Consider the following 26,748-nt stretch of genomic DNA (forward strand, 5'->3'; position numbering starts at 1 on the left):
CAAGGCACTCTCAGCATTTTCTTCCAATACCACAGTTCAAAAGCATCTATCTTCCTTTGCTCAGCCTTCCTTATGGTCCAGTTCTCACATTCGTAGGTGACTACGGGGAATACCATTGCTTTAACTATGCGGATCTTCGTTGCCAGTGTGATGTCTCTACTCTTCACTATTTTATCAAATTTGGTGTTTTGAGTGAACTCTTTGGTATATATTATATATAGTGAAAAATATCCCAAGGGTTACAGATACTATTCAATTTGTCCCTTACTTCATAGCTTTCCAAATGGTTTGATGTAAGGTAAATTGTACAAGAAAGGAAAGATGGTACCTTTGTTGACTCCAATATTTACATATAGAAAGCCTGAAGAAGCAAGAGGTGACGGATAAAATATGGTGCCTTTCTTTGTTTTTGGCTTTGTATGTTTAAACAAAAATAATAATTCTCTTGACAGAAAATCACTAAACTCCTACTGAGCTCCAGCTAATATCACAGCATGCCCTGAGACAACACTGATCATTACAAGCTGGTGTCACTGACAAATAATGTTTCACTTTTACAAGTGTAGTGTCTTTTCATCTGATCTATACATATTTTTCTCAACATTTGAGGGATTGTATTTTTTAAAAAATCACTTGCCTGCTTTCTCATATTTCTTCTTATATAGTAGGTAAAAGTCGCAAGTGATCTGGCCAAGTGGTCCATGCCTTGGTCACCTCCAGATTGGACTACTGTAATGTGCTCTACGTGGGGCTGCCCTTGAAAACGGCCCGGAAATTCCAATTGGTCCAACGGACGGTGGCCAGGTTGTTAACTGGTGCTCCTTACAGAGAGAGGTCAACCCTCCTGTGTAAGGAGCTCCATTGGCTGCCGTTCATTTTCCGGTTCCAATTCAAGGTGCAGGTGCTTACTTACAAAGCCCTAAACGGTTTGGGACCCGCCTACCTGCGTGACCGCATATACGAATCCACACAATCTCTCCTATCATCTGGAGAGGCCCTGCTCACAATCCCACCTGCGTCGCAAGCGCGTTTGGTGGGGACGAGAGACAGGGCCTTCTCTGTGGTGGCCCCCCGACTCTGGAACTCTCTCCCCAAGGACATCAGACAAGCCCCAACATTGGCAGGATTTAGGAAGAGCTTGAAGAAGTGGCTGTTCCAGTGTGCCTTCCCAGAATAGGAAACTCCTAGCATCATTTCCCAAATGCACTTTACTAGAGATTGTCTGCACACCTCACCTATCTCCAAATACCTATCCATTTCACCTGTCATGTCCAGCATTTTTTAAATTTTATTCATTACATTTGGCCCGGCCTCAGTTTTTAAATGCGTCGTGGTGTTACTGTCTAATGCTTATTGTTATTGTTTTAATGTTTATTGCTTTGCTTTATGAGTTTATTTATTGTTGTATTTGTTATGCTGTTGTTTTATTGATGTGTTGGGCCTTGGCCTCTTGTAAGCCGCACCGAGTCCTTCGGGAGATGTTAGCGGGGTATAAATAATGTTAATAATAATAATAATAATAATAATAATAATAATAATAATAATTGGAAAGGGGAAAGGAAAGAAATCTTCTAAGCTCTCTTGTATCTATTATATCCTCTGGCAGACAATAACTTCTTGCAATATTTGAAAAATGTAAACAGAAATCCAGTAACACTAAACTGCGGAAATCAATACTCTAGAGACAGCTGTCCTATTCAATGTGTTAACCAGACGATTGCATGAATATTTATTGTGTCTCCAATTCTCCCTAGGTGTGTGGGCTTTAATTCAGATTCCACTCCCAGCATGCAACAATTTAATTGGGAAAAATAATATGTAGTCCAATTGATTAATTTGTTCTTATGTTGTGGTCTTAGACAGGTAAGGGACTTTAGAATAATAAATTCTGCCTCTACAAAGTTTGCAGTAAATCTAAGGGCATCCAGATATTTATTTATTTATTTATTATTTGAACTTATATGCTGCCACTCCCCTAGGGGAGCGGCTTACAAGAATGGCTAAAATCTAACACAATTTAAAAACAATTTAAAACAATTTAAAAACAGCAATATCAAAAATCAAAGGCCTGTCGAAACAGGTATGTCTTACATGCCCTGCGGAAAGCTGATACGTCCCGCAAGGCACGGTCTTCAGGTGGCAGAGTATTCCAGAGTGATGGTGCCACTGCTGTAAAGGCTCTGCGTCTGGTTGCTGTTAGACGCAAGGTCTTGACACTGGGAAATTCCAATACATCTTGGTCCTCAGAACGGAGGGATCTCTGGGGTTGGTAGGGGGTGAGATGGTCCCTCAGGTACATTGGTCCCAGACCATGCAAGGCCTTAAAGGTTAGTACCATCACTTTGAAAGTGATCTGGTGCTCAATTGGTAACCAGTGCAGCTGCAGTAAAATTGGTGTTATGTGGCATCTCATCGGAATTCCTGCAAGAAGCCGAGCAGCTGCATTTTGTACCAACTTGAGCTTCTGGATCACCGACAGAGGAAGGCCAATGTAGAGGGTGTCCAGTCTTGAGATGACCGTAGCCTGAATCACCGTAGCTAGGCCGTCCCTGGACAGGTAGGGGGTTAGCCGTCTAGCCTGCCGCAGATGAAAAAAAGGCGGTTCTGCTAACGGCGGAGACCTGGGCCTCCATCGTCAGCAGAGGGTCCAAAAGGACTCCCAGACTCTTTACTAATGATGACGGGCGTAGCGCCTCGCTATCCAGGGTAGGCAGCTGGATATCCCCACTGCCCGGTCGACCCAGCCATAGGATCTCCGTCTTTGCTGGATTCACCCTCAACCTGCTGGCACGCAGCCATCTAGTTTTACTGCATAAGAAGAAATTACGGATCTGAACCTTTTGGTTACAATGTGGCATTTGCTTCCAACAGGTCTCAAATTAAACTGAACAAATTTTACAGGAATTGGAAAAATGTGCTGAGAATATTTCATTATTTTGCTATAAAATGTAGTTTTCTGATACATTTTGATAATTATGATCTGTACGTAATTGTCTGCTCCTAGCCAGTCATGTGCTGCCACCTATAATTCATTTTTCTTTTTTTTTTTAAGGGCGGGGGGGATTTGGTATCTTGGAAACAAACTTCACAAATACGCCTGTACAATACAGAAAGCCATTCACTGTTTTCTGTTTTGTTCATGAACCCTTTAAACCGATGGCTGAATACAAAATCCTACTTGGAGATGACCCTCTCAAATTGAAGGTTAGTTACAACTAATTTTCATTTATTTTAGTGCTCTTGCTCTGTATGTGGCTAATTCGAATTCAAACGTATTTGTTTGAATCAATCTCTTGGGTCAAGGAACATTTAAATGGGTCTAACTTCATGACTGCTGGATTGTTTGTATGCATGGTATGCAAACTTATGGTATATAAGTTATGGATTGTGGTGCAGCTGGCTGAGTGTCAGCTGCATTAAGATCACTCTGACCAAAAAGCCAGCCCGGGTTGGAGTGGGTTTCCAACCAATTGTGTGTAGCCTGTTGTCAACCTTTGCACCCGAAAGACAGTTGCATCTGTCAAGTAGGAAAATTAAGTACCACCTTAAAAAAAAGTGTGGGGAGGCTAAATTAACTGATTTATGAGGCCATAAAGAAGACTCCAACAAAAAGCATTCCAGCGGGGAAGCATGCGGGGAATGCGGAAGTGCTTCATCAGCATCGCAGATGGACAAGGAAAGCGACAGCTCCCCTACTGGCCAGAAAAAGTTAAATAGCCTCTGTGTATGTCTGTATATGTTTGTATGTGAAAAATTGGCATTGAATGTTTGCCATATATGTGTACACTGTAATCCACCCTGAGTCCCCTGTGGGATGAGAAGGGCGGAATATAAAAGCTGTAAATAAATAAATAAATAAATACTCATGCAAACAAACTTTTATAGGGTTTTTTTTTTTTTGAGTGGGGGAAGTTTATAAAATTCGCAAGAGAAACTTGGAAAAAGATTTAACTTACTTATTGTAGATCCTGATTCAGGCCTGTTCAAGGAGCTAATGATAACAAAACCAAAGCCTTCGTTCTCTTTGCGATGGATGACAACGTCACTCGTCTGCATGCTGTGTGAAGCAAAGCCCTCTGGAGGTGTAGCATTGCTACTTGATCCAGCATGGTTGCTGTTTGTGTAGGTGGCATAGTCGCTTCTAGGAGAACTGTGGTGTGTTGAAACAGAGCCTGGACTCCTGCCATTCTCTGGACACGGTTCTCCTGAAAAAAAAAAGGAAATGCACTGTGATTTTTAAAAATTCTTCATTTAATCAATTTTTTTCTAATATTTTTATTGGTTTTCTTAGAATACATCAATACATCAGTACCTTCAATAATCTTATATTCCATCCTCAATTCATTACATCAACCAAAGTGTATATATATATATATCTTGTATACTTCCCCCCCCCCCACCTCTGTGCCCTCCCCCCCTTCCGAGCCACTTCAATTTGCATTCTCTTTCCAAAATACCATTTCTTCTTGTGGAGGTAATTTCCCATCTACTTCTTTTAAGCCTTTCTCAATAATTTTCCCCCAAACTTTATCAAAATCATTTTCCCCCCATACTCCTTTCCTGACTCTTAACCTACATGTCAATTTATCATTTATTGCTATTTTCCGTAATTCTTTATACCATTCAATTGATGTTTATTTTACCTTCCCAATTCTTCGCTATCAGTAATCTTGCTGCAGTTAACACGTTATCTATTGCATCTTTGTGTTTTTTTTCCAATTTCTTAACATTATATAGTGACAACAATGCAATGCTTGCACTTTTCCCTATCTTCATATCCATTATAGCTTCTATCTCTCCAAATACCTTCCTCCAAAATTCATTTACATTTTTACATTGCCACCACATATGTATATATGTACCCACCTCCTGGCAACCTCTCCAACATTTTTTTTGTGGGATTCCTATAAATATTTGCAATCTTTACTGGTGTTAAGTACCATTTCCAAACCAATTCGTAATAATTTTCTTTAATACATATTGATAAGTTCTTTAAATATCTTTGATCCCATAATTCAGTGTTTCTCAACCTGGGGGTCGGGACCCTTGAGGGGGTCGCGAAGGGGTGTCAGACGGGTCGCCAAAGGTCATCAGAAAACACAGTATTTTTTGATGGTCATGGAAAGTTTGAGCCAATTCTATCATTGGTGGAGTTCAGAATGTTCATTGATTGTAATGAACTATAAATCCCAGCAACTACAACTCCCAAAAGTCAAGGTCTATTTTCCCCAGGCTCCACCAGTGTTCACATTTGCGCATACTGAGTATTCGTGCCAACTTTGGTCCAGATCCACCATTGCGTGAGTCCACAGTGCTCTCTGGATATAGGTGAACTACAACTCCCAAACTCAAGGTCAATACCCACCAAATCCTTCCAGTGTTTTCTATTGGTCATGGGAGTTCTGTGTGGCAAATTAGGTTCAAATCCATCGCTGGTGCAGTTCAGAATCCTCTTTGATTATAGGTGAACTATAAATCCCAGCAACTACAACTCCCAAATTACAAAATCAATCCTCCCCCAACCCCACTAGCATTTACATGTGGGTGCATTGGATATTTGTGCCCAGTTTGGTCCAATGAATGATGATTTATAACAGTAGTAAAATGACTGTTATGAAGTAACAACAAAAACAATGTTATGGTTGGGGGTCACCACAACATGAGGGACTGTATTAAGGGGTCACGGCATTAGGAAGGTTGAGAAACACTGCCATAATTGTACCCAATCCTCTTATTTTATTCTAATCCCTAGGTCTTCCTCCCATATCTCTCTTAATGTTACGTCCTTTATCCCCCCCCCCTTTAATATCAATTATTATCTTATACAATTTGCTAGTTATTCCTTTCAGCTTGTGGTATCCTCCCGTCGCTCTTTCTTTTTGTATCATTTGTTCAACTTGCATAAGTTTGCCTCCTTCCCCATTATTTTTTATCCAATTCTTGAACCATTGCTCTCACTGTAGACAATGGAACCATGAGAGTTTAATATGTCTAAAATCTCACAATATAGTTTCCTTGGAAATGAACTGTGATTAAGACTCTGGTTTGTTGAAAAACACATGCTGCCCTCAATAAGTCTGTGACAACTGCTTTCTTTTTACTAATTCTCATGTTACAAATGGAACTCTTACATTTCAGATGGACAAGCATGGTGTAACGGAATGGGCCTACCTTGAAGGGATAGTGTGGTAGGATTCCTAGGTCTTAAAAGGAAAGGCTTTGTCTAAACCAAAAGGGAGGAGGGAATACACACTCCTTATATGGTAGTCAGGCATGTAGCCAGGGGGTGGGGCTTGAGTCATAGAATCATAGAATCAAAGAGTTGGAAGAGACCTCATAGGCCATCCAGTCCAACCCCCTGCCAAGAAGCAGGAATATTGCATTCAAATCACCCCTGACAGATGGCCATCCAGCCTCTGCTTAAAAGCTTCCAAAGAAGGAGCCTCCACCACACGCCGGGGCAGAGAGTTCCACTGCTGAACAGCTCTCACAGTCAGGAAGTTCTTCCTCATGTTCAGATGGAATCTCCTCTCTTGTAGTTTGAAGCCATTGTTCCGCGTCCTAGTCTCCAAGGAAGCAGAGAACAAGCTTGCTCCCTCCTCCCTGTGGCTTCCTCTCACATATTTATACATGGCTATCATATCTCCTCTCAGCCTTCTCTTCTTCAGGCTAAACATGCCCAGTTCCCTAAGCCGCTCCTCATAGGGCTTGTTCTCCAGACCCTTGATCATTTTAGTCACCCTCCTCTGGACACATTCCAGCTTGTCAATATCTCCAGTCAATTGTGGTGCCCAGAATTGGACACAATATTCCAGATGTGGTCTAACCAAAGCAGAATAGAGGGGTAGCATGACTTCCCTAGATCTAGACACTATGCTCCTATTGATGCAGGCCAAAATCCCATTGGCTTTTTTTGCCGCCACATCACATTGTTGGCTCATGTTTAACTTGTTGTCCACGAGGACTCCAAGATCTTTTTCACACGTACTGCTCTCGAGCCAGGCGTCACCCATTCATTGGGAACGAGGGACAGGGCCTTCTCAGTGGTGGCCCCACAACTCCAGAACTCCCTTCCCAAGGACATCAGGCACTCCCCAACACTGGCAGTCTTCAGAAGGAGCTTGAAAACATGGATGTTCCAGTGTGCCTTCCCAGATTAAGGAATCCCAAGCAATGTCCCTAATGCACTTTATGAGAGAGTTAGAATTGTCTGCACACCCTTTTATTTCCAAAATATTCATCCTAGCTCACCTGGACATGCCCAGCATTTTTAGAATTGTAACCATTACATTTGGCCCTGCCACAGGTTTTGAATAGTGTCATGTTTTTGTTAATGTTCTGCTTTGTTGTGAGTTATTTATTTTTGCATTGTATTGTTGTTGTTGTGTTTTTGCTAATGATGTTCTTTGGGCTCGGCCTCTTGTAAGCCGCACCGAGTCCTGCAGGAGATGGTAGCGGGGTACAAATAAAGGATTATTAGGTTCTTGTGGGTTTTTTCGGGCTATAGAGCCATGTTCTAGAGGCATTTCTCCTGACGTTTCGCCTGCATCTATGGCAAGCATCCTCAGAGGTAGTGAGGTCTGTTGGAATTAGGACAATGGGTTTATATATCTGTGGAATGGCTGGGGTGGGGCAAGGAGCTCTTCCCTGCTGCAGTTAGGTGTGAATGTTTCAACTGATCACCTTCATTAGCATTTGAAGGCCTGCCTGCGCCTGGGAAAATCTCTTGCTGGGAGGTGTTAATCTGTGCCTGGTTGTTTCCTCTCTGTTGTTTTGCTGTTGTAATTTTAGAGTTTTTAATACTGGTAGCCAGATTTTGTTCATTTTCATGGTCTCTTCCTTTCTGTTGAAATAGTCCACATGCTTGTGGATTTCAATGGCTTCTCTGTGTAGTCTGACATGGTGGTTGTTGGTGTGGTCCAGCATTTCTGTGTTCTCAAATAATATGCTGTGTCCAGGCTGGTTCATCAGATGCTCTGCTATGGCTGACTTCTCTGGTTGAAGTAGTCTGCAGTGCCTTTCATGTTCCTTGATGCGTGTCTGGGCGCTGCGTTTGGTGGTCCCTATGTAGACTTGTCCACAGCTGCATGGTATATGGTAGACTCCTGCAGAAGCAAGAGGACCCCTCTTGTCCTTTGCTGAACGTAGCATTTGTTGGATTTTCTTGGTGGGTTTGTAGATTGTTTGTATGTTGTGTTTCCTCATCAGCTTCCCTATGCGGTCAGTGGTTCCCTTGATGTATGGCAGGAACACTTTTCCTCTGGGTGGATCTTCATCTTTACTCTCGTGGCTTGTTCTCGGTCTTGCAGCTCTTCTGATGTCTGAGGTGGAGTATCCATTGGCCTGGAGAGCCCAGTTGAGGTGGTTCAGTTCATCTTGGAGGAGGTGGGGTTCGCAGATTCTTTTTGCACGGTCTGCCAAGGCTTTAATGGTGCTTCTTTTTTGACTTGGGTGATGGTTGGAGTTTTTATGTAGATATCTATCTGTGTGTGTGGGTTTTCTGTAGACGTTGTGACCCAATTGTTGATCTGGTTTGCGGATGACTAGGACATCTAGAAAAGGCAGTCTTCCTTCATTTTCTTTTTCCATGGTGAACTGGATGTTTGGGTGGATGCTATTAAGATGGTCCAGGAACCTGTTGAGTTCTTCTTCTCCATGGCTCCAAATGGTGAAGGCGTCATCCACATATCTGAACCATATCGTGGGCTTTTTGGTTGCTGTCTCCAGGGCTTGTTTTTCAAAGTGTTCCATGTAGAAGTTAGCTATGGCCGGGCTGAGAGGGCTCCCCATAGCTACTCCATCTTTCTGTTCTTAGAATTCATTGTCCCACTGAAAGTAACTGATGGTGAGGCAATGGTGAAACAGAGCCGTGATGTCTTCTGGGAACCTCTGGTTGATGAGTGCCATGGTGTCTGCTGCCGGGACCAAGGATTATTATTATTATTATTATTGATCAAGTAGCATGTTACAAAACCACTGGCTAGTGTTCTGCCTATTGCATATATTTCAATATACAAAGCAAAATCTCCAGAGTATATAATCATGCTTGATTCCCCTGAATCCATGAAAAGTTGTTCTTTTCTCAAGCAGGTAAGTATGTCCTCTAGCAGCCCTTCTACTTTGAAATAAAGTGATTAGCAGAAGGAAGACGAAAACAAAACAATCATTATGCCCCTCTGTTCCAAATTGAAAATCTCCAAAAGTTACTGAACCAAAGCTGCAACTAAATGCCACAGTCAGTGACAAGAAAGATCTCATTTTCTGGCTGTCATGTTTTAGAAGGCTGGATGCTGCTCACGCCACTATGGGAGCAACAGAAAGAGAATTATCGCACCCCACTGAATGACAAAATGCTGCCTCTGCTATAAATGAATGTAACAGATTCCCATTAAGCACCAGAAGGGATGATGTACCAGGTGAAGCAGATTTTATATTGCAATTTGAGTTCACTGAAAGATCTACTCATTGCTGGCAGGGGATGGGAGGTGGGGAGTAAAGCTCAGTTACGCTACTTGCAGAAGGCAGCATTTTAATCTTTTGGTCCCCTGAAATGTCACTTTCCTCTGACAATTCAGTTCTTGGTTGCTAGCAATTCTGCTCTCCATATTTTTCAGTTCTGAAAGCATTACAACACTCTAAAAATGCAGTCCGATTATTTCATGCTTTCAAAATGAGCTATACAATATATTGCTCTTCCAGCAGTCATCAGCCAATCCCTCTCCAATGCCGGAAATACAGCTTAATGGTGTCACATTAGAAAATGTTGACCATTTCCGCTACCTTGGCAGCCACCTCTCCACAAAAGTCAACATTGACACTGAAATACAACACCGCCTGAGCTTTGCAAGTGCAGCTTTTTTTCCAAATAAAGCACAGAGTGTTTGAGGACCGGGATACCAAGGTGCTTTATAAAGCTATTGTCCTCCCAACCCTGCTATATGCCGGCGAGACGTGGACTGTCTACAGACATTGCATGCAACTCCTGGAACGATTCTATCAGCACTGCCTCCACAAATCCTGCAAATCTCTTGGGAAGACAGGCGGACAAATGTCGGTGTGCTGGAAGAAGCAAAGAACACCAGCATTGAACAGATGGTCCTCCAACTTCAACTCTGCTGGACCAGCCATGTTGTCCGGATGCCCGCCCACCAATTATTATTATTATTATTATTATTATTATTATTATTATTTACAACTTTTATATTCCGCCCTTCTCACCCCGCAGGGGACTCAGGGCGGATTACAGTGTACACATATATGGCAAACATTCAATGCCAATTTTTGACATACAAACATATACAGACATACACAGAGGCTATTTAACTTTTTCTGGCCACCAAGGGAGCTGTCACTTTAATCATCCATCTGCAATGCTGATGAAGTACTTCCGCGTTCCCCGCTGGAATGCTCTGCTGGAGTCTTTTTTATGGCCTCATAAATTAGTTAATTTAGCCTCCCCACACTTTAAGGTGGTACCTAATTTTCCTACTTGATAGATGCAACTGTCTTTCGGGTTGCAAAGGTCGACAACAGGCTGCACACAATTGGTTGGAAACCCACTCCAACCCGGGCTGGCTTCGAACTCATGACCTTTTGGTCAGAGTGATCTTAATGCAGCTGACACTCAGCCAGCTGCGCCACAATCCTGGTGCATTTCCCAAAGCAGTTGCTCTACTCCGAGCTCAAGAACAGAAAACGGAAAGTTGGTGGACAGAAAAAGAGATTTAAAGATGGGCTCAAAGCCAACCTTAAAAATTGTGGTATAGACACTGAGAACTGGGAAGCCCTGGCCTTTGAGCACTCTAGCTGGAGGTCAGCTGTGACCAGCAGTGCTGTAGAATTTGAAGAGCCACGAATGGAGGGTGAAAGAGAGGAACGTGCCAAGAGGAAGGCACATCAAGCCAACCCCAACCGAGACCGCCTTCCACCTGGAAACCAATGCCCTCACTGCGGGAGAAGATGCAGATCAAGAATAGGGCTCCACAATCACTACGGACCAACTGATCTTGGAAGACTATCCTACCTCAGACTGCTGGGGGGCTGGACTATAGTTTGGAAAAAAACCCGAATTCCTATGCATGTTGCACATATCTTATTTGTAGTGCAAACAAAACACGAAGGAACAATACAACATATAAAATGAAGAACAATTTTAAACAAGTTAAACTTACCAATATTCCAATGGGAAAGTGTGCCTGCTTTTGGCTCATGAGATAGTCAAATTAATTAGGATTGTTCTGTTGTGTGCCTTCAAGTCGTTTCAGACTTAGGGAGACCCTAAATCTAAAGTTTAGGCCGCAAGCCAGGTAAATGACCTTGAAGGGCCACATCTGGTCTAAAAAAGGTAAAGGTAAAGGTAGTCCCCTGACATTAAGTCCAGTCATATCTGACTCTGGAGTGTGGTGCTCATCTCCATTTCTAAGCCGAAGAGCCAGCGTTGTCCGTAGACACCTCCAAGGTCATGTGGCCGGCATGACTGCATGGAGCGCCGTTACCTTCCCGCCGGAGCGCTACCTACTGATCTACTCACATTTGCATGTTTTCGAACTGCTAGGTTGGCAGAAGCTAGGGCTGACAGCGGTAGCTCACGCCGCTCCCCGGGAAACGAACCTGCAACCTTTCGATCAACAAGCTCAGCAGCTCAGTGCTTTAACCCACTGCGTACGGGCCTAAATTTGGGGACCCTTGGTTTAAACTTTCAAGGAGCTATCCAAGGTGCTAAATCCTACCCACAAAAGAGATTTTAGCACATTGAAGAACTTTTCAAACCTTCAGGTAACATTCAAACCTGGGTCATCACTCTGTTGATACTGGAGCAACCAGACACTAAGGAAAGTAGTCATGGGGGCTCTTAGGGTGCTTCCAGACAGCACAAAAACATGTGTTTTCAATGGAGGACAAAAGAAAAACCCCAGGACCAGAGAACATGTCCTCATATAGACCTGTGGTTTTGCGATTTCCCCCCCGCCAGCCTCACATCTCCATCTCTACGGGAACAAGGCTGCCCTGAGTCCCCCCTCGGGGGTGAGAAGGGCAGGCTAAAAGTATAGGAAATAAATAAAAATAAATAAACTAGATGCAAAGATACAGAATGGGGGACGATGCCTGGCTCGAGAGCAGTACGTGTGAAAAAGATCTTGGAGTCCTTGTGGACAACAAGTTAAACATGAACCAACAATGTGATGTGGCGGCAAAAAAAGCCAATGGGATTTTGGCCTGCATCAATAGGAGCATAGTGTCTAGATCTAGGGAAGTCATGCTACCCCTCTATTCTGCTTTGGTTAGATATTGTGTCCAATTCTGGGCACCACAATTCAAGAGAGATATTGACAAGCTGGAATATGTCCAAAGGAGGGCGACTAAAATGATCAAGGGTCTAGAGAACAAGCCTTATGAGGAGCGGCTTAAGGAGCTGGGCATGTTTAGCCTGAAGAAGAGAAGGCTGAGAGGAGATATGATAGCCATGTATAAATATGTGAAAGTAAGCCACAGGGAGGAGGGAGCAAGCTTGTTTTCTGCTTCCTTGGAGACTAGGACGCGGAACAATGGCTTCAAACTACAAGAGAGGAGATTCCATCTGAACATGAGGAAGAACTTCCTGACTGTGAGAGCTGTTCAGCAGTGGAACTCTCTGCCCCGGAGTGTGGTGGAGGCTCCTTCTTTGGAAGCTTTTAAACAGAGGCTGGATGGCCATCTGTCGGGGGTGATTTGAATGCAATATTCCTGCTTCTTGGCAGGGGGTTGGACTGGATGGCCCATGAGGTCTCTTCCAACTCGTTGATTCTATGATTCTATGAGGGCGGATGGGAGACTCCGGAGGGAGGTTTTTTCTTTAAATCACTCCACTATGTGCTGGATCGTATATGTGCAGATGTAAATACCTCAATATAAATACCAGCAGATTTACATGTGAGCATATGAGGTTCAGCACATAACAGGGGGATTTAAAAACAAACTTCTGCTGGGTTTTTCTCTTCTCCCAATTGGTTATTCAAACTCTCTTTAATATTATAAAATTTGAAATAAAGTGTTTCAGAGAGTTCTCATTGCTCTCTGTTTGTGCTTCCTTTAAAGCAGCATTACGAAGGGTGAACTGGCTACCTCATTCAAGGGAATAATAATAATAATAATAATAATAATAATAATAATAATAATACCCCACTTTTACTCTCCAAGAAGGAGACTCAAAGTGGCTATACTGCACTTGTATAGCCAAAGTAGGGGTTTCACCTGTGAGGTTTTCTGCATCAAGTGCCGACATAACTTGATTGTGTACCTTAGCCCAGAATTGTGTAACTTCAGTGTACTACTTCAAAAATGTCATCTCTTGACTCTTTGAAACTCCAGCTTGCCAGACGAGAGCAGTTGAGAGCTTTCGGAGAATATTGACTTTGTGCAGAAATACGAATCTTCAGACACAGAAGTTTCTGTCTAGAATCCTATTTTAGTGAACTAGAGCTTTCATATTTTTCCTGATACATCTAAAAGAGAAACATGTAGATGTTTCCTTTCTTTCTCTCCATCTCTTACTCCCTGAGGCAGTGTAACAAATATTGGAACATGAAATGATTGGAAGACGAGATTGGATCTTGATTTTAACTAAGAGACGCCATGAGTTATGTAGTATTGACTTTGTAAAGTTTGTATATTGATGCTATGGTTTTTAACTGTTTTAATCTGTTTTATGATGTTCAAGCATTGAATTTTGCTACCGTGAACCGCTTTGAGTTGCCGGAGGGCTGAGAAAAGCGGTATATAAATGGTACGCTGGTACAGCTGTACCAGAAGCTCCCACTTTATTTGCCTTGTATTAAGTGTTTGCTTGCAGCCCAAGGCTTGGGATTCTGCAGAAGGGTGGCTTCCTGTTAAAGTTTGCAGTTATAGGGCAGGCCCCCTGTCCATCATCGTTAAGTTTGGTTCCGCTCCCTGTTCAGGACAATTGAGAAGGGAAGGGAGCCATTTTCAGTCAGTCTCAACAAGGAAAGTCAATGTACAGGACGTGTACAGACTTCTCCTGTACAAAGGCTTCAACCTTTAAGACCTCCCAGGGGAGAACAGGCTTAAGAGCAAAAGGATTCCCAAAGATTCCTAGGGAAACAGCCCTAAAGATCCGAGGAATTTCGGAGGGAAAAACAGCTTTGAACATCCAAGAACCTTAGCTGAAGTGACTACAGGCCTACTGGTAGGTCCACTCGGTGCTCTGAGACGCAGATCAACCCGGTAGTGGAGCCCACATCAGTTAGGTTTAGGATCACAGTTAGCCTGGGAGAAGTTTGGAAAGGGATTTTCCTTTAGAGTAAAGTAACCAAAGCCACTAGTTGCACAAAGCCTGGAAGCATTTGTTTAACCTTTTGAAGACAAAAGAAGTTTCTGTTGATTGTTCACCAATAAAAGACTTTGTTATATTTTACAAGCCATCTAGAGACTGTTTATGGTGAAAATCCTTAAGAATTTCTCTTCGGGCCCCCTGGCTTCCCGCTGGGCTAAAGTTGCACGTCCTGTTTTAAAAGCAATTCGTTTCAAGCCCAGCGCGCGACAGAACAAATGGAGTAAATTAATTAATTAATAATGGACCTGGGATGCTTTAGGGTCTTTATGAATAAGTCAAAGAACCAAGGAAAATCTTGACTGAAGTTACTGTCACTGCTTCAACACCAACTAGGTATCACTTCTTTCCCATTGGGATATAATGGTCCTACTGGTCAGTCGTAAGGCCGAACAGGGTATAGGGTTACAGCCTGTACTGGATGGGGTTACACTCCCCCTGAAGTCGCAGGTTCGCAGCTTGGGAGTGATCCTGGACTCATCGCTGAGCCTGGAGCCTCAGGTCTCAGCGGTGGCCGGGAGAGCTTTTGCGCAATTAAAACTTGTGCACCAGTTGCGCCCGTACCTCGGGAAGTCTGATCTGGCCACAGTGGTCCACGCTCTTGTTATATCCCGTATAGACAACTGCAACGCACTCTACGTGGGGTTGCCCTTGAAGACTGTTCGGAAACTTCAACTGGTCCAACGAGCGGCAGCCAGACTGCTCACCGGAGTGACATACAGGGAGCACACAACTCCCTTGTTGTGTCAGCTCCACTGGCTGCCAATCCAGTTCCGAGCACAATTCAAGGTGCTGGTTTTGACCTACAAAACCCTTTACGGTTCCGATCCAGCGTATCTGTCCGAACGTATCTCCCTCTACGTCCCACCCCGGAATTTGAGATCATCTGGGGAGGCCCTGCTCTCGACCCCACCACTATCACAAGTGAGGCTGGTGGGGACGAGGAGCAGGGCCTTCTCAGTGGTGGCCCCTCACCTGTGGAACTCACTCCCGGGGGAAATCAGGACATCAACATCCCTCCTTGCCTTCAGGAGAAAGGTAAAGACGTGGCTATGGGACCAGGCCTTTGGGCATCCTGACAATTAGATATGGAATCCAGATGGATAGGACTGACAATGTGCGGAAAGTAGAACCTAAACTATGAGTCTGTTAAACGCTGACCAGCAATGAGGTTTGTATTGCTTTTTTTGTTTTAATTGTTTTAATTGCTTTTATGGGTTTTTTGGATGTTTTGCCGATAACAATGATTGCTTATGTTAATTGTTATCATTGCTATAATTGCTATTGCTATTGATGTTATGTTTTTGTTGTCATGTAATGCGGGCATCGAATTGTGCCTTGTTGTGTAAGCCGCCCTGAGTCCCCCTCGGGGTGAGAAGGGCGGGGTATAAGCGACCGTAATAAATAAATAAATAAATAAATAAATAATGGAATAAGAGGCTATGAGTTACCAAAGAGAATCTTTAACTACAATGTTCAAATATGCAATTAACAGCCAGGGCCAGAAACAAACAAAACTGACCATTTCACAAGCAAAAACAGAATCCACCCCCTTCATTACAGTGCCAATTAGGTCCTGTGTATATTACCTTGATTACTGGCCATTTTCCTAGGGTTTGGGGAGCTGCTAGGGGGCGTTGCACCAGGTTGGAGAGAATTTTTCTGACTCCATGAGTCTATAATGGGCAACAGGACAACATCAGTCTCCAAACTGGAATGACTGTGACAAGGGGAATGGGATTGTGCCAAAAGAGAAGATGGCACCATATGCTAGGAACAGGAGGTGAAAGCTAGAAAGGCAAAAAGGGAAGGGAAGGCGTTCTTCAAACAAAAGAGGAAACACTGGGGGTCTGAAGACACATTTTCTTAGGCAAATGTGTCCTATCTGGGGCCACTCCATGGAATGCATTTTTAGATATTCTCCTAAAAATGACAAATGTAAAGGTGACAACCAATGTTTGAAAATATATATGCAACATATAGGTATATCTCAAAGAGGAGGCTCAGGTACAGCTTCCTGCTTAATGCCTGGTTTGTTACTGTACGGTGTGCGAAATGGGCCACAAATCAGAGATGATGAGATATCAAACACAGATTCCTCAACTTGCTTTTCACATAGCAAGAAAAGGAAAAGATTGCTCTAAGAAATCTCAAGTTGAAAAACATTTAGGTCTAGTTATATAAGAAACATTTCTTAACTATTTTGACACTTTCAGATATGTGAACTGAAACTGAGCTACTTGTTGCCGTTTACATATGTTTGCAATAGAATTCTCCAATAAAAAAAATAAGGAAAGTTGCATTTGCTATGTAGTATAGAAAGAAAGGTATTTACAAAATGTTTATAAAAATACATTTGTTTGGAGAAATTAACAGCAACTGGCAGGCATGTAGCCGGGGGGGGGGGGGGGGGTTTGAGGGGCTTCAGTCGTCCCCCCCCCGAAATTTTCAGGGTGGTCCGCGAGAAGGCGATGAATTTATGATTTATTCTGACGAACTGACCTTTGTAAGTTGTATAATTGTATTTTAATATATTTTTGTACTATTGTATTATGATGTTTACTGTGGTTTATCTTATTTATAATATTGTAATGTAATGCAATATACTACTACTACTAATAATAATATGATATAATTATATATTTATATTACATGTAATATTACTAATAATATTACAGTATAACTGATATAGTGCAATATAGCAATATTTAAAACTAATATTGTACTATGTTAATAATATATTGTATGTATATATATCTTGTAAGCCGCTCTGAGTCCCCTTCGGGGTGAGAAGGGCGGCATATAAATGTCGTAAATAAATAAATAAAATAAATTGTATTTTAATCCTATGCTGTTAGCTGGCCTGAGTCCCTCTTCGGAGGTTGAGAAGACCAGGTTATAAAAGCTCGAAATAAAGAAATAAATAATAAAATAAGGCCTTACTGGTACATTATTTAAACTGTTATGTTTATTGATATAATGATCTGATCACCATTCTCAATATATCCCATATACATGGGGGTATTGGGATAAAGATTCAAAAGATTTGCTAGAGTAGATCTCAGCACCCCCCGAATCAAACTTAGCCCCTCCGAGGGAAACTCAGTCCTCCCCACCCCCCACCCCCCGAATCAAAATCCTGGCTACGGGCCTGCCAACTGGTATACAAATGTTTATATGGAAGTTGCTCATCTGAAAGTTTGGGATGAATTAAATTTAAGATTGGGGAAAATCTCAGCCTTTGGGGTGAACTGAAATTTGTTGACATAATGACTGAATGACTGAAACTGATGTCTTTTAGTTTCTGCTAAATGGGATTTTTATTATGCTCCAACTGAATATGCATGAGATAAATATGAACGAGATGACTTCTCGCCCTGGAGACTTGATAGTTTTGATGCTTGTTTTCATCTGTCTACACTGTAAAGGCCCTTTATGGATGTGCAAAAGACAATAAGCAAAAGGACAGCATATGTATTGATGCTGGAGATGATGGGAGAACACAAATAAATTAGCATGGCATTCAAAGTGACTCATGACCATTACAATTATCTATCAATTATCTATCAGTTTTAATTTCTTATTCTCTATAAAACAATCAAAATGCTTTATCTCACATGCGCTGCAAGTTGAAACACAAATATTTTCCCTATTTCCATTTAAAAGAATATTTGTACATACATTTTTCATTTATTGTATTTTATTTCCTGTCATAATTTTATCTTAATAAGTAATATTTCACTTCTTTCTTTTTTCTATGTATACCTGTGGGTAGCACCTTTCTTCTCACAGTTAGATTCACTTGACCGTTTCGAGCTGCATTATGCATGAGATCAATCACGTATCGATGCGTTTTGCCAGCCACTGGAATTCCATCTACGTAGACCAACTCATCACCAGGATGTAGGCGACCATCTCTGTCTGCTGAGCCCATAGCAATTACTGCTCCAATCAGAATCTAAGACATAATACAAAAGGGGTATTAAATGAAATAATTCTTAAATGGTAAAGTGCTGAAGAAATTCCATCACATTTCTTGCAATTATTATATTGAACAGGCCCGCACTACCTGCGGCCCTCCAGGTGTTTGGGAACACCAACATTCAGAAGTTCTAACCAGCTTGTCCAGTAGGTTTTTTTTGGGCTATATGACCATGTTCTAGAGGCATTCTCTCCTGATGTTTTGCCTGCATCTATGGCAAGCATCCTCAGAGGTAGTGAGGTCTGTTGGAAGTAGGAAAAGTGATTTATATATCTGTGGAATGACCAGGGTGGGACAAAGGACTCTTGTCTGCTGGAGCTAGGTGTGAATGTTTCAACTGACCACCTTGATTAGCATTTGATGGCCTGGCAGTACCTGGGGCAATCTTTTGTTGAGAGGTGATTAGATGTGCCTGATTGTTTCCCCTCTGTTGTTTTGCTGTTGTAAACTTTGAGTTTTTTTTAATACTGGTAGCCAGATTTTGTTCATTTTCATTGTTTTTTCCTTTCTGTTGAATTTGTCCACATGCTTGTGGATTTCAATGGCTTCTCTGTGTAGTCTGACATGGTGGTTGTGAGAGTGGTCCAGCATTTCTGTGTTCTCAAATATATGCTGTGTCCAGGTTGGTTCATCAGGTGCTCTTTTAGTTTTTGGTTACTTTTAGAATGTTTGCCACCTCCATTGAACTATTTTTATGTTTAAAAAGACATTAAACTTTTACTTGTGATATTTGATCTATGACTGTTCATCACTATGGAGAAGAAATCTGGCAATGAAGATGTGTACAAGAACATCCCTTAGGCAGATGATGGCACCAAATGTTCACTGTCTCTTGTAAAGACATAGAATCTTAGAATCATGGAGTTGGAAGAGACCTCACGGGCCATCCAGTCCAACCCCCTGCCAAGAAGTAGGAAAACTGCATTTATATACAATTTTTATACACTGGTATATTACATCATATACCAGTGTATAAAAATTGTATATAAATGCAGTTTATATAATGCAGTTAATGCAGTTAAATATAATGCAGTTAATGCAGTTAATGCAGTTAAATGCAGTTTACATCATATACCAGTGCTTGAGTTTGAATATCAATTGACATATCTTAATATGGTTTCCTCATAGTCCAGCCTCTGTCCTCTTCCTCCACCCATTTTATGGGATGTAACCTTGAATCTCTCTTCTTTTATCAGCTGCCTGTCCCTTTACATAATCAAATTATTTGATTTTTTTTGTAAAAAGGGAGGGGGGGGAGTTCCTCTCTGTTATTCATTGTTGCTGTGTGAAAATAATGTTTCTTAAGGTCTAGGGGAGTGTTTCTCAACCTGGGGGTCGGGATCCCTGAAGAGGTCTTGAGGGGGTGTCAGAAGGGTCGCCAAAGACTATCAAAAAACACTGCATTTTCTGTTGGTCATAGGGGTTCTGTGTGCCAATTCCATCATTGGTGAAGTTCAGAATGCTCTTTGATTGTAGGTGAACTATAAATCCCAGCAACGACAACTCCCAAATGTCAAGGTCTATTTCCCCCAAACTCTACCAGTGTTCACATTTGGGTATGTTGAGCATTTGTGCCAAGTTTGGTCCAGATCCATCATTGATAGAGTCCAAAGTTCTCTCTGGGTGTAGGAGAACTACAACTCCCAAACTCAAGGTCAAAGCCCACCAAACTCTTTCAGTATTTTCTGTTGCTCATGGGAGTTCTATGTGCCAAGTTTGGTTCGATTCCGTTGTTGGTGGAATTTGATTGTAGGTGAACTATAAATCCCAGCAACTACAACTCCCAAATGACAAAATTTGGTCATGCCAGACTAATCTGATCTCTTTTTTCGATAGAGTTACAAGCTGGGTAGATGCAGGGAATGCCGTGGATGTGGCGTACCTGGATTTCAGTAAGGCCTTCGACAAGGTCCCCCATGACCTTCTGGCAAGGAAACTAGTCCAATGTGGGCTAGGCAAAACTACGGTGAGGTGGATCTGTAATTGGTTAAGTGGACGAACCCAGAGGGTGATTCTCCCCAATGCTTTCTCTTCATCCTGGAAAGAAGTGACGAGCTGAGTGCCGCAGGGTTCTGTCCTGGGCCCGGTCCTGTTCAACATCTTTATTAATGACTTTGATGAAGGGCTAGAAGGCATGATCATCAAGTTTGCAGACGACACCAAATTGGGAGGGATAGCCAATACTCTAGAGGACAGGAGCAGAATGCAAAACGATCTTGACAGATTAGAGAGATGGGCCAAAACTAACAAAATGAAGTTCAACAGTGACAAATGCAAGATACTCCACTTTGGCAGGAAAAACGAAATGCAAAGATACAGAATGGGGGACGCCTGGCTCGAGAGCAGTACGTGTGAAAAAGATCTTGGAGTCCTCGTGGACAACAAGTTAAACATGAGCCAACAATGTGATGTGGCGGCAAAAAAAGCCAATGAGATTTTGGCCTGCATCAATAGGAGAATAACGTCTAGATTTGGGAAGTAATGCTACCCCTGTATTCCGCATAGGAATATTGTGTCCAATTCTGGGCACCACAATTCAAGAGAAATATTGACAAGCTGGAATGTGTCCAGAGGAGGGCGACTAAAATGATCAAGGATCTGGAGAACAAGCCCTATGAGGAGCGGCTTAAGCAGCTGGGCGTGTTTAGCCTGAAGAAGAGAAGGCTGAGAGGAGATATGATAGCCATGTATAAATATGTGAGAGGAAGCCATAGGGAGGAGGGAGCAAGCTTGTTTTCTGCTTCCCTGGAGACTAGGACACGAAACAATGGCTTCAAACTACAAGAAAGGAGATTCCATCTGAGCATGAGGAAGAATGTATTGTCGAAGGCTTTCATGGCTGGAATCACACAGTTCTTGTGGGTTTTTTCGGGCTATATGGCCATGTTCTAGAGGCATTTCTCCTGACGTTTCGCCTGCATCTATGACAAGCATCCTCAGAGGTGAGGTCACCTCTGAGGATGCTTGCCATAGATGCAGGCAAAACGTCAGGAGAAATGCCTCTAGAACATGGCCATATAGCCCGAAAAAACCCACAAGAACTGGGCATGAGGAAGAACTTCCTGACTGTGAGAGCCGTTCAGCAGTGGAACTCTCTGCCCTGGAGTTTGGTGGAGGCTCCTCCTTTGGAAGCTTTTAAACAGAGGCTGGATGGCCATCTGTCGGGGGTACTTTGAATGCAATATTCCTGCTTCTTGGCAGGGGGTTGGACTGGATGGCCTATGAGGTCTCTTCCAACTCTTTGATTCTATGATTCTATGACTTAAATCTTATTTTTTTGGGCAGACATATATTTAATGTCGTAAGTAACAATATTCTCTCCACAGACAGTTGTAACCATTCTGAGAGAGCTTGGTTCCACCATAAAAGGGGGCGGAAGATGATATAAGGTCAAAAAAGAAAGCACCGGAGACTTTTCTGAGCTTTATGCCATGCTTGATAACATCTGAAGCAGTACTTTTAAGGATTTTCAATCATTCTGCCTTGGATCCCAAAAGACTAGAAATTCATGTAGAACATGCCATTGCAAAATAAATGAATAATCCTTCCCTTTTATATGTCTGATGTACTGTTGTAAGTCATAAGTGTCACTGGTTCAAGAGAGCTATCATGGGAACGGGAAACACAATTTTGATACAATGCAACCAGCATTTGGTGTATGACTAATGGTAGTCATTACGCTTTGTATTTCAGAATCCAATTCACATCATCGCAGGACATGGTGAATATTTTCACAAAAGCACAGTATGAGCAGTAGACAGTGTCACACTTCCAAATTACTGTATTTGTCAAATGAGACATTTCTTAGTGTCGCAAATTGAAGCATAGCATTCATTTGCTTCCATGGAGTCTGAATATTACTTTTGTTGGTCCTGTTGTTAAAGCATGGCCAAGCACCTCCTGGAAGTCAATAACTAAAGGATGTCAAGAAGGAAAAATGTAAGATGTTAAAGGCTGGAGAATAAATTCTTAGTAACTTAACACAGACTGATACACGGCGACAGCTTATAGATGGAGATGCTGATAACTTGAGAGACCTGTCTTTTTCAATGTCTGAACAAGAAAAAGTGCCATTCCAATATAACCAAAGTGATATTTTTCTGACAGATAACAAAGATATCAAAGCTACAAAGTGAAAAGTCAGGCTGAAGCCACTCACCGGCTGTCCAGGTTCATCTCCACCAAGAATTCTGAAGCCAAATCCAGATTCCATTCTCCGAAGATGAACATCCAAATCCTTGTAATCTGAACCTAGTTTAAAGGAAAATTTCATTGAATTGCAATGCTTATTGGGGGGGGGGGGGGGGGGGGGGAGAAGGGGTACTTAAAAGACCTAATTGCCTGATGTTTAATTTGATTATACATGACAATCTCACCAGAGCCAAGGAAAACAAGATGAGACAATGTGATTTGAACACAGAGGCAAGAAACATGGATGCTTAAGGAAATACACATCTATGTTGGGGCATATGGGAAGGTAACTGAAACCAAATGAGAAACAAATTGCAAAAACTTTTCTTTGCATATTTACAATTTGTACATTTTTTTTTCAAAAGGAAGAATATAATGATAGGATAAACCCAGTCATAATTGAACAACACCACAATGCTATTCTAGGTCAGGGGTCCTCAAACTAAGGCCCGAGGGCCAGATACGGCCCTCCAAGGTCATTTACCTGGCCCTCACTCAGGGTCAACCTAAATCTGAAATGACTTGAAGGCACACAACAACAACAACAATGGGTTGTTGTAGGTTTTTCCGGGCTATATGGCCATGTTCTGGAGGCAATTTTTCTCCTGACGTTTCACCTGCATCTATGGCAAGCATCCTCAGAGGTAGTGAGGTCTGTTGGAAGTAGGAAAAATGGGTTTATATATCTGTGGAATGACCAGGGTGAGACAAAGGACCCCTGTCTGCTGGGGCTAGCTGTGAATGTTTCAACTGACCACCTTGATTAGCATACAATGGCCTGGAAGCGCCTGGGGGAATCTCTTGTTGAGAGCGTTTTGCTGTTGTAATTTTTGAGTTTTTTTAATACTGGTAGCCAGATTTTGTTCATCTTCATGGTTTTCTCATTTCTGTTGAAATTGTCCACATGCTTGTGGATTTCAATGGCTTCTCTGTGTAGTCTGACATGGTGGTTGTGAGAGTGGTCCAGCACTTCTGTGTTCTCAAATAATATGCTGTGTCCAGGTTGGTTCATCAGGTGCTCTTCTATGGCTGATTTCTCTGGTTGGAGTAGTTTGCAGTGCCTTTCATGTTCCTTGATTCGTGTTTGGGCAATGCTGCATTTGGTGGTCCCTATGTAGACTTGTCCACAGCTGCATAGTATCCAGTAGACTCCTGCAGAGGTGAGAGGATCCCTCTTGTCCTTTGCTGAACGTAGCATTTGTTGGATTTTCTTGGTGGGTCTGTAAGTGGTTTGTATGTTGTGTTTCCTCATCAGTTTCCCTATGTGGTCAGTGGTTCCCTTGATGTATGGCAAGAACACTTTCCCTCTGGGTGGATCTTCATCTTTACTCTCGTGGCTTGTTCTCGGTCTTGCAGCTCTTCTGATGTCTGAGGTGGAGTATCCATTGGCCTGGAGAGCCCAGTTGAGGTGGTTCAGTTCATCTTGGAGAAGGTGGGGTTCGCAGATTCTTTTTGCATGGTCTGCCAAGGCTTTAATTGTGCTTCTTTTTTTGACTTGGGTGATGGTTAATTGTGCTTCTTTTTTGACTTGGGTTTTGACTTCTCACAACCACCATGTCAGACTACACAGAGAAGCCATTGAAATCCACAAGCATGTGGACAATTTCAACAGTAAGGAGGAAACCATGAAGATGAACCAAATCTGGCTACCAGTATTAAAAAACTCAAAAATTACAACAGCAAAACAACAGAGGGGAAAGAAACAGGCACATAAAATCACTCTCAACAAGAGATTCCCCCCAGGTGCTTCCAGGCCATTGTATGCTAATCAAGGTGGTCAGTTGAAACATTCACAGCTAGCCCCAGCAGACAGGGGTCCTTTGTCTCACCCTGGTCATCCCACAGATATATAAACCCATTTTTCCTACTTCCAACAGACCTCACTACCTTTGAGGATGCATGCCATAGATGCAGGCGAAACGTCAGGAGAAAAATTGCCTCCAGAACATGGCCATATAGCCCGGAAAAACCTACAACAACCCAGTGATCCCGGCCATGAAAGCCTTCGACAACAACAACAATCTCATCTCATCAGCCAAAAGCAGGCCCACACTTCCCACTGATATACTAATAAGTTAATATTTGTTAAAATTGTTCTTCATTTTAATTATTGTATTGTTTTTAAATGTTTATGTGGAATCTTTTTTTCCTGCAATTTGAATCCATTACTCCATATCCTAGCCTCCCAAGCAGTAGAAAGCAAGCTGATATCCATTCAGATGTTCAAACATGGCTATCGTGTTACCTCTTCACTCCCCTCTGTTTAAAAAGTTTGAGGACCACTGTTCTAGGTCCTAATGTTGCTCAGTTACATCTGTGTTTCTTTGTCAGTACTGATGTAAATTTAGTCCAATCTGCCTTTCTGAAGTTGAATCTTCGTTTACATCGAACTTCCTGTGGCCTTATAGTTGGGAACAGTTGGCATACTATTGGTCGGTGCTGTGTGTTTGGGATTGGTGGTCCCACTGATTTGGTGCATTCCTGTACGATGCTGTCGTTCACAAATAAGAGTCTGGGTTATATCCTCTGTGCCATCTCCTGCTGTTGTAGGATGGTGGGAGCTTGCTATCATGGAGGAGTGATAGTTTGTGCAGTTCAGACCAGGAGAGGACAGCCTCTCCATTTTTATCCTCTTGGGCATAGCCCCATATGTGGCTATGGCTGTTGAAGTCACCAATTGAAGCACTGCTTGAACATCAAGCAAAAAGTGGGTGCTAGAAACAATATCATACGAAAGCTGACTGGCACAACCTGGGGATCACAACCAGATACAGTGAAGACATCTGCCCTTGGGCTGTGCTACTCTGCTGCTGAGTATGCATGCTCAGTGTGGAACAGATCTCACCACACTAAAACAGTGGATGTGGCTCTTAATGAGACATGCTGCATTATCACGGGATGTCTGCGCCCTACACCACTGGAGAAATTACACTGTTTAGCCAGTATTGCACCACCTGACATCTGCTAGGAAGTAGAGGCTAATAGTGAAAGAACCAAGGCCGTGACATCTCCAGCTCATCCCTTGTTTGGGTATCAGCCAGCACGTCAACGACTTAAATCAAGAAATAGTTTTCTAAGATCTACAGAGACACTTGCTAAAACACCTCAGCAAGCGAGAGTCCAAAAGTGGCAGGCTCAAACCCAGAACCTCAATCAATGGCTGATACCAAATGAGAGACTCCCCCCCTGGGCACACAGAAAACTGGGCGACTTGGAAGGGGCTGAACAGACTGCGCTCTGGCACCATGAGATGCAGAGCCAACCTTAAGAAATGGGGCTACAAAGTGGAACCCACGACATTGGATACAATATTCCTGGTGTGGTCTGACAAGGCAGAATAGAGAGGTAGCATGACTTCCCTGGATCTAGACACTATACTCCTATTGATGCAGGCCAAAATCCCATTGGCTTTTTTTGCCGGCGCAAAAATCTTTCATGTGACACATGAAAGTTTTTTAAAAAGAAAAATAAACATTCTGATTTTTTTAAAATCTTCTGCAAAAATCTATGCATTATTTAAATCTAAGGAAGTTTTGTAGGATCTGAAAGCTGCAGCTCATTTTAAGCTCTGCAATTGATAAAATGCATGACATTAGGGCATGACAACAACTCCACTAATATATGGCAGAGTGGGTGATTTTTTTTCCTGTCTTCGCTGTCAACGCCTCCATCTTGAGAAATGATGATCTGCAGCATCATCAACTTATCAAGCAGAATATATAAAACTGAGTACATGACAAATTATCATATTTTATCTACCCCACAGAAAAAAAATGTGATATGCAAAGTATCAGCTTGTAATAGACCCAACTAAGAAAAGCTCATATTCAACTATATTATACTATGGCCAAGTGCAAAAGGGACAAAAGAGTTGCTAAACCTGGATTTTCACTAATTCACACAGAGTGATGTGTCTTTGTGTATTGAATTTTAACACTGTGGCACCAAAGGAAGTCTGTATCTGAAGGATGCTGACACTTTCTTTCCTATTGTTATTTTTAGACAAGTTATTGCCTGAAGGTCCATCCCCACCATCTTGCTCCAGAAATGGAACTGAACGACCACCATGTCAGACTACACATAGAAGCCATTGAAATCCACAAGCATGTGGACAATTTCAACAGAAAGGAAAAAACCATGAAAATGAACAAAATCTGGCTACCAGTATTAAAAAAACTCAAAAAATTACAACAGCAAAACAACAGAGGGGAAACAAACAGGCACATAAAATCACTCTCAACAAAAGATT

At 42.3% G+C, this 26,748-nt stretch overlaps 1 protein-coding gene across 15 annotated transcripts in view; it reads right to left on the minus strand.

The window, feature by feature from the left end:
* Positions 1-26,748, minus strand: part of MAGI2 (membrane associated guanylate kinase, WW and PDZ domain containing 2) — a 1,143,898-nt gene that overhangs the window by 102,948 nt on the left and 1,014,202 nt on the right. For 11 of the 15 annotated variants that reach the window (XM_067468832.1, XM_067468841.1, XM_067468833.1 and 8 more), the window contains 4 exons: positions 22,468-22,559; positions 18,092-18,284; positions 15,916-16,002; positions 3,957-4,205 (listed from right to left, as the gene is read on the minus strand). In XM_067468832.1, the coding sequence (XP_067324933.1) occupies positions 3,957-4,205; positions 15,916-16,002; positions 18,092-18,284; positions 22,468-22,559 (621 nt within the window). The remainder of the gene's footprint in view (positions 1-3,956; positions 4,206-15,915; positions 16,003-18,091; positions 18,285-22,467; positions 22,560-26,748) is intronic. The other 4 variants (XM_067468836.1, XM_067468839.1, XM_067468845.1 and 1 more) reach the window with 1 other exon arrangement.

Source organism: Anolis sagrei, chromosome 5 (genome assembly GCF_037176765.1).
Source record: "Anolis sagrei isolate rAnoSag1 chromosome 5, rAnoSag1.mat, whole genome shotgun sequence".
Lineage (NCBI taxonomy): Eukaryota > Metazoa > Chordata > Lepidosauria > Squamata > Dactyloidae > Anolis > Anolis sagrei.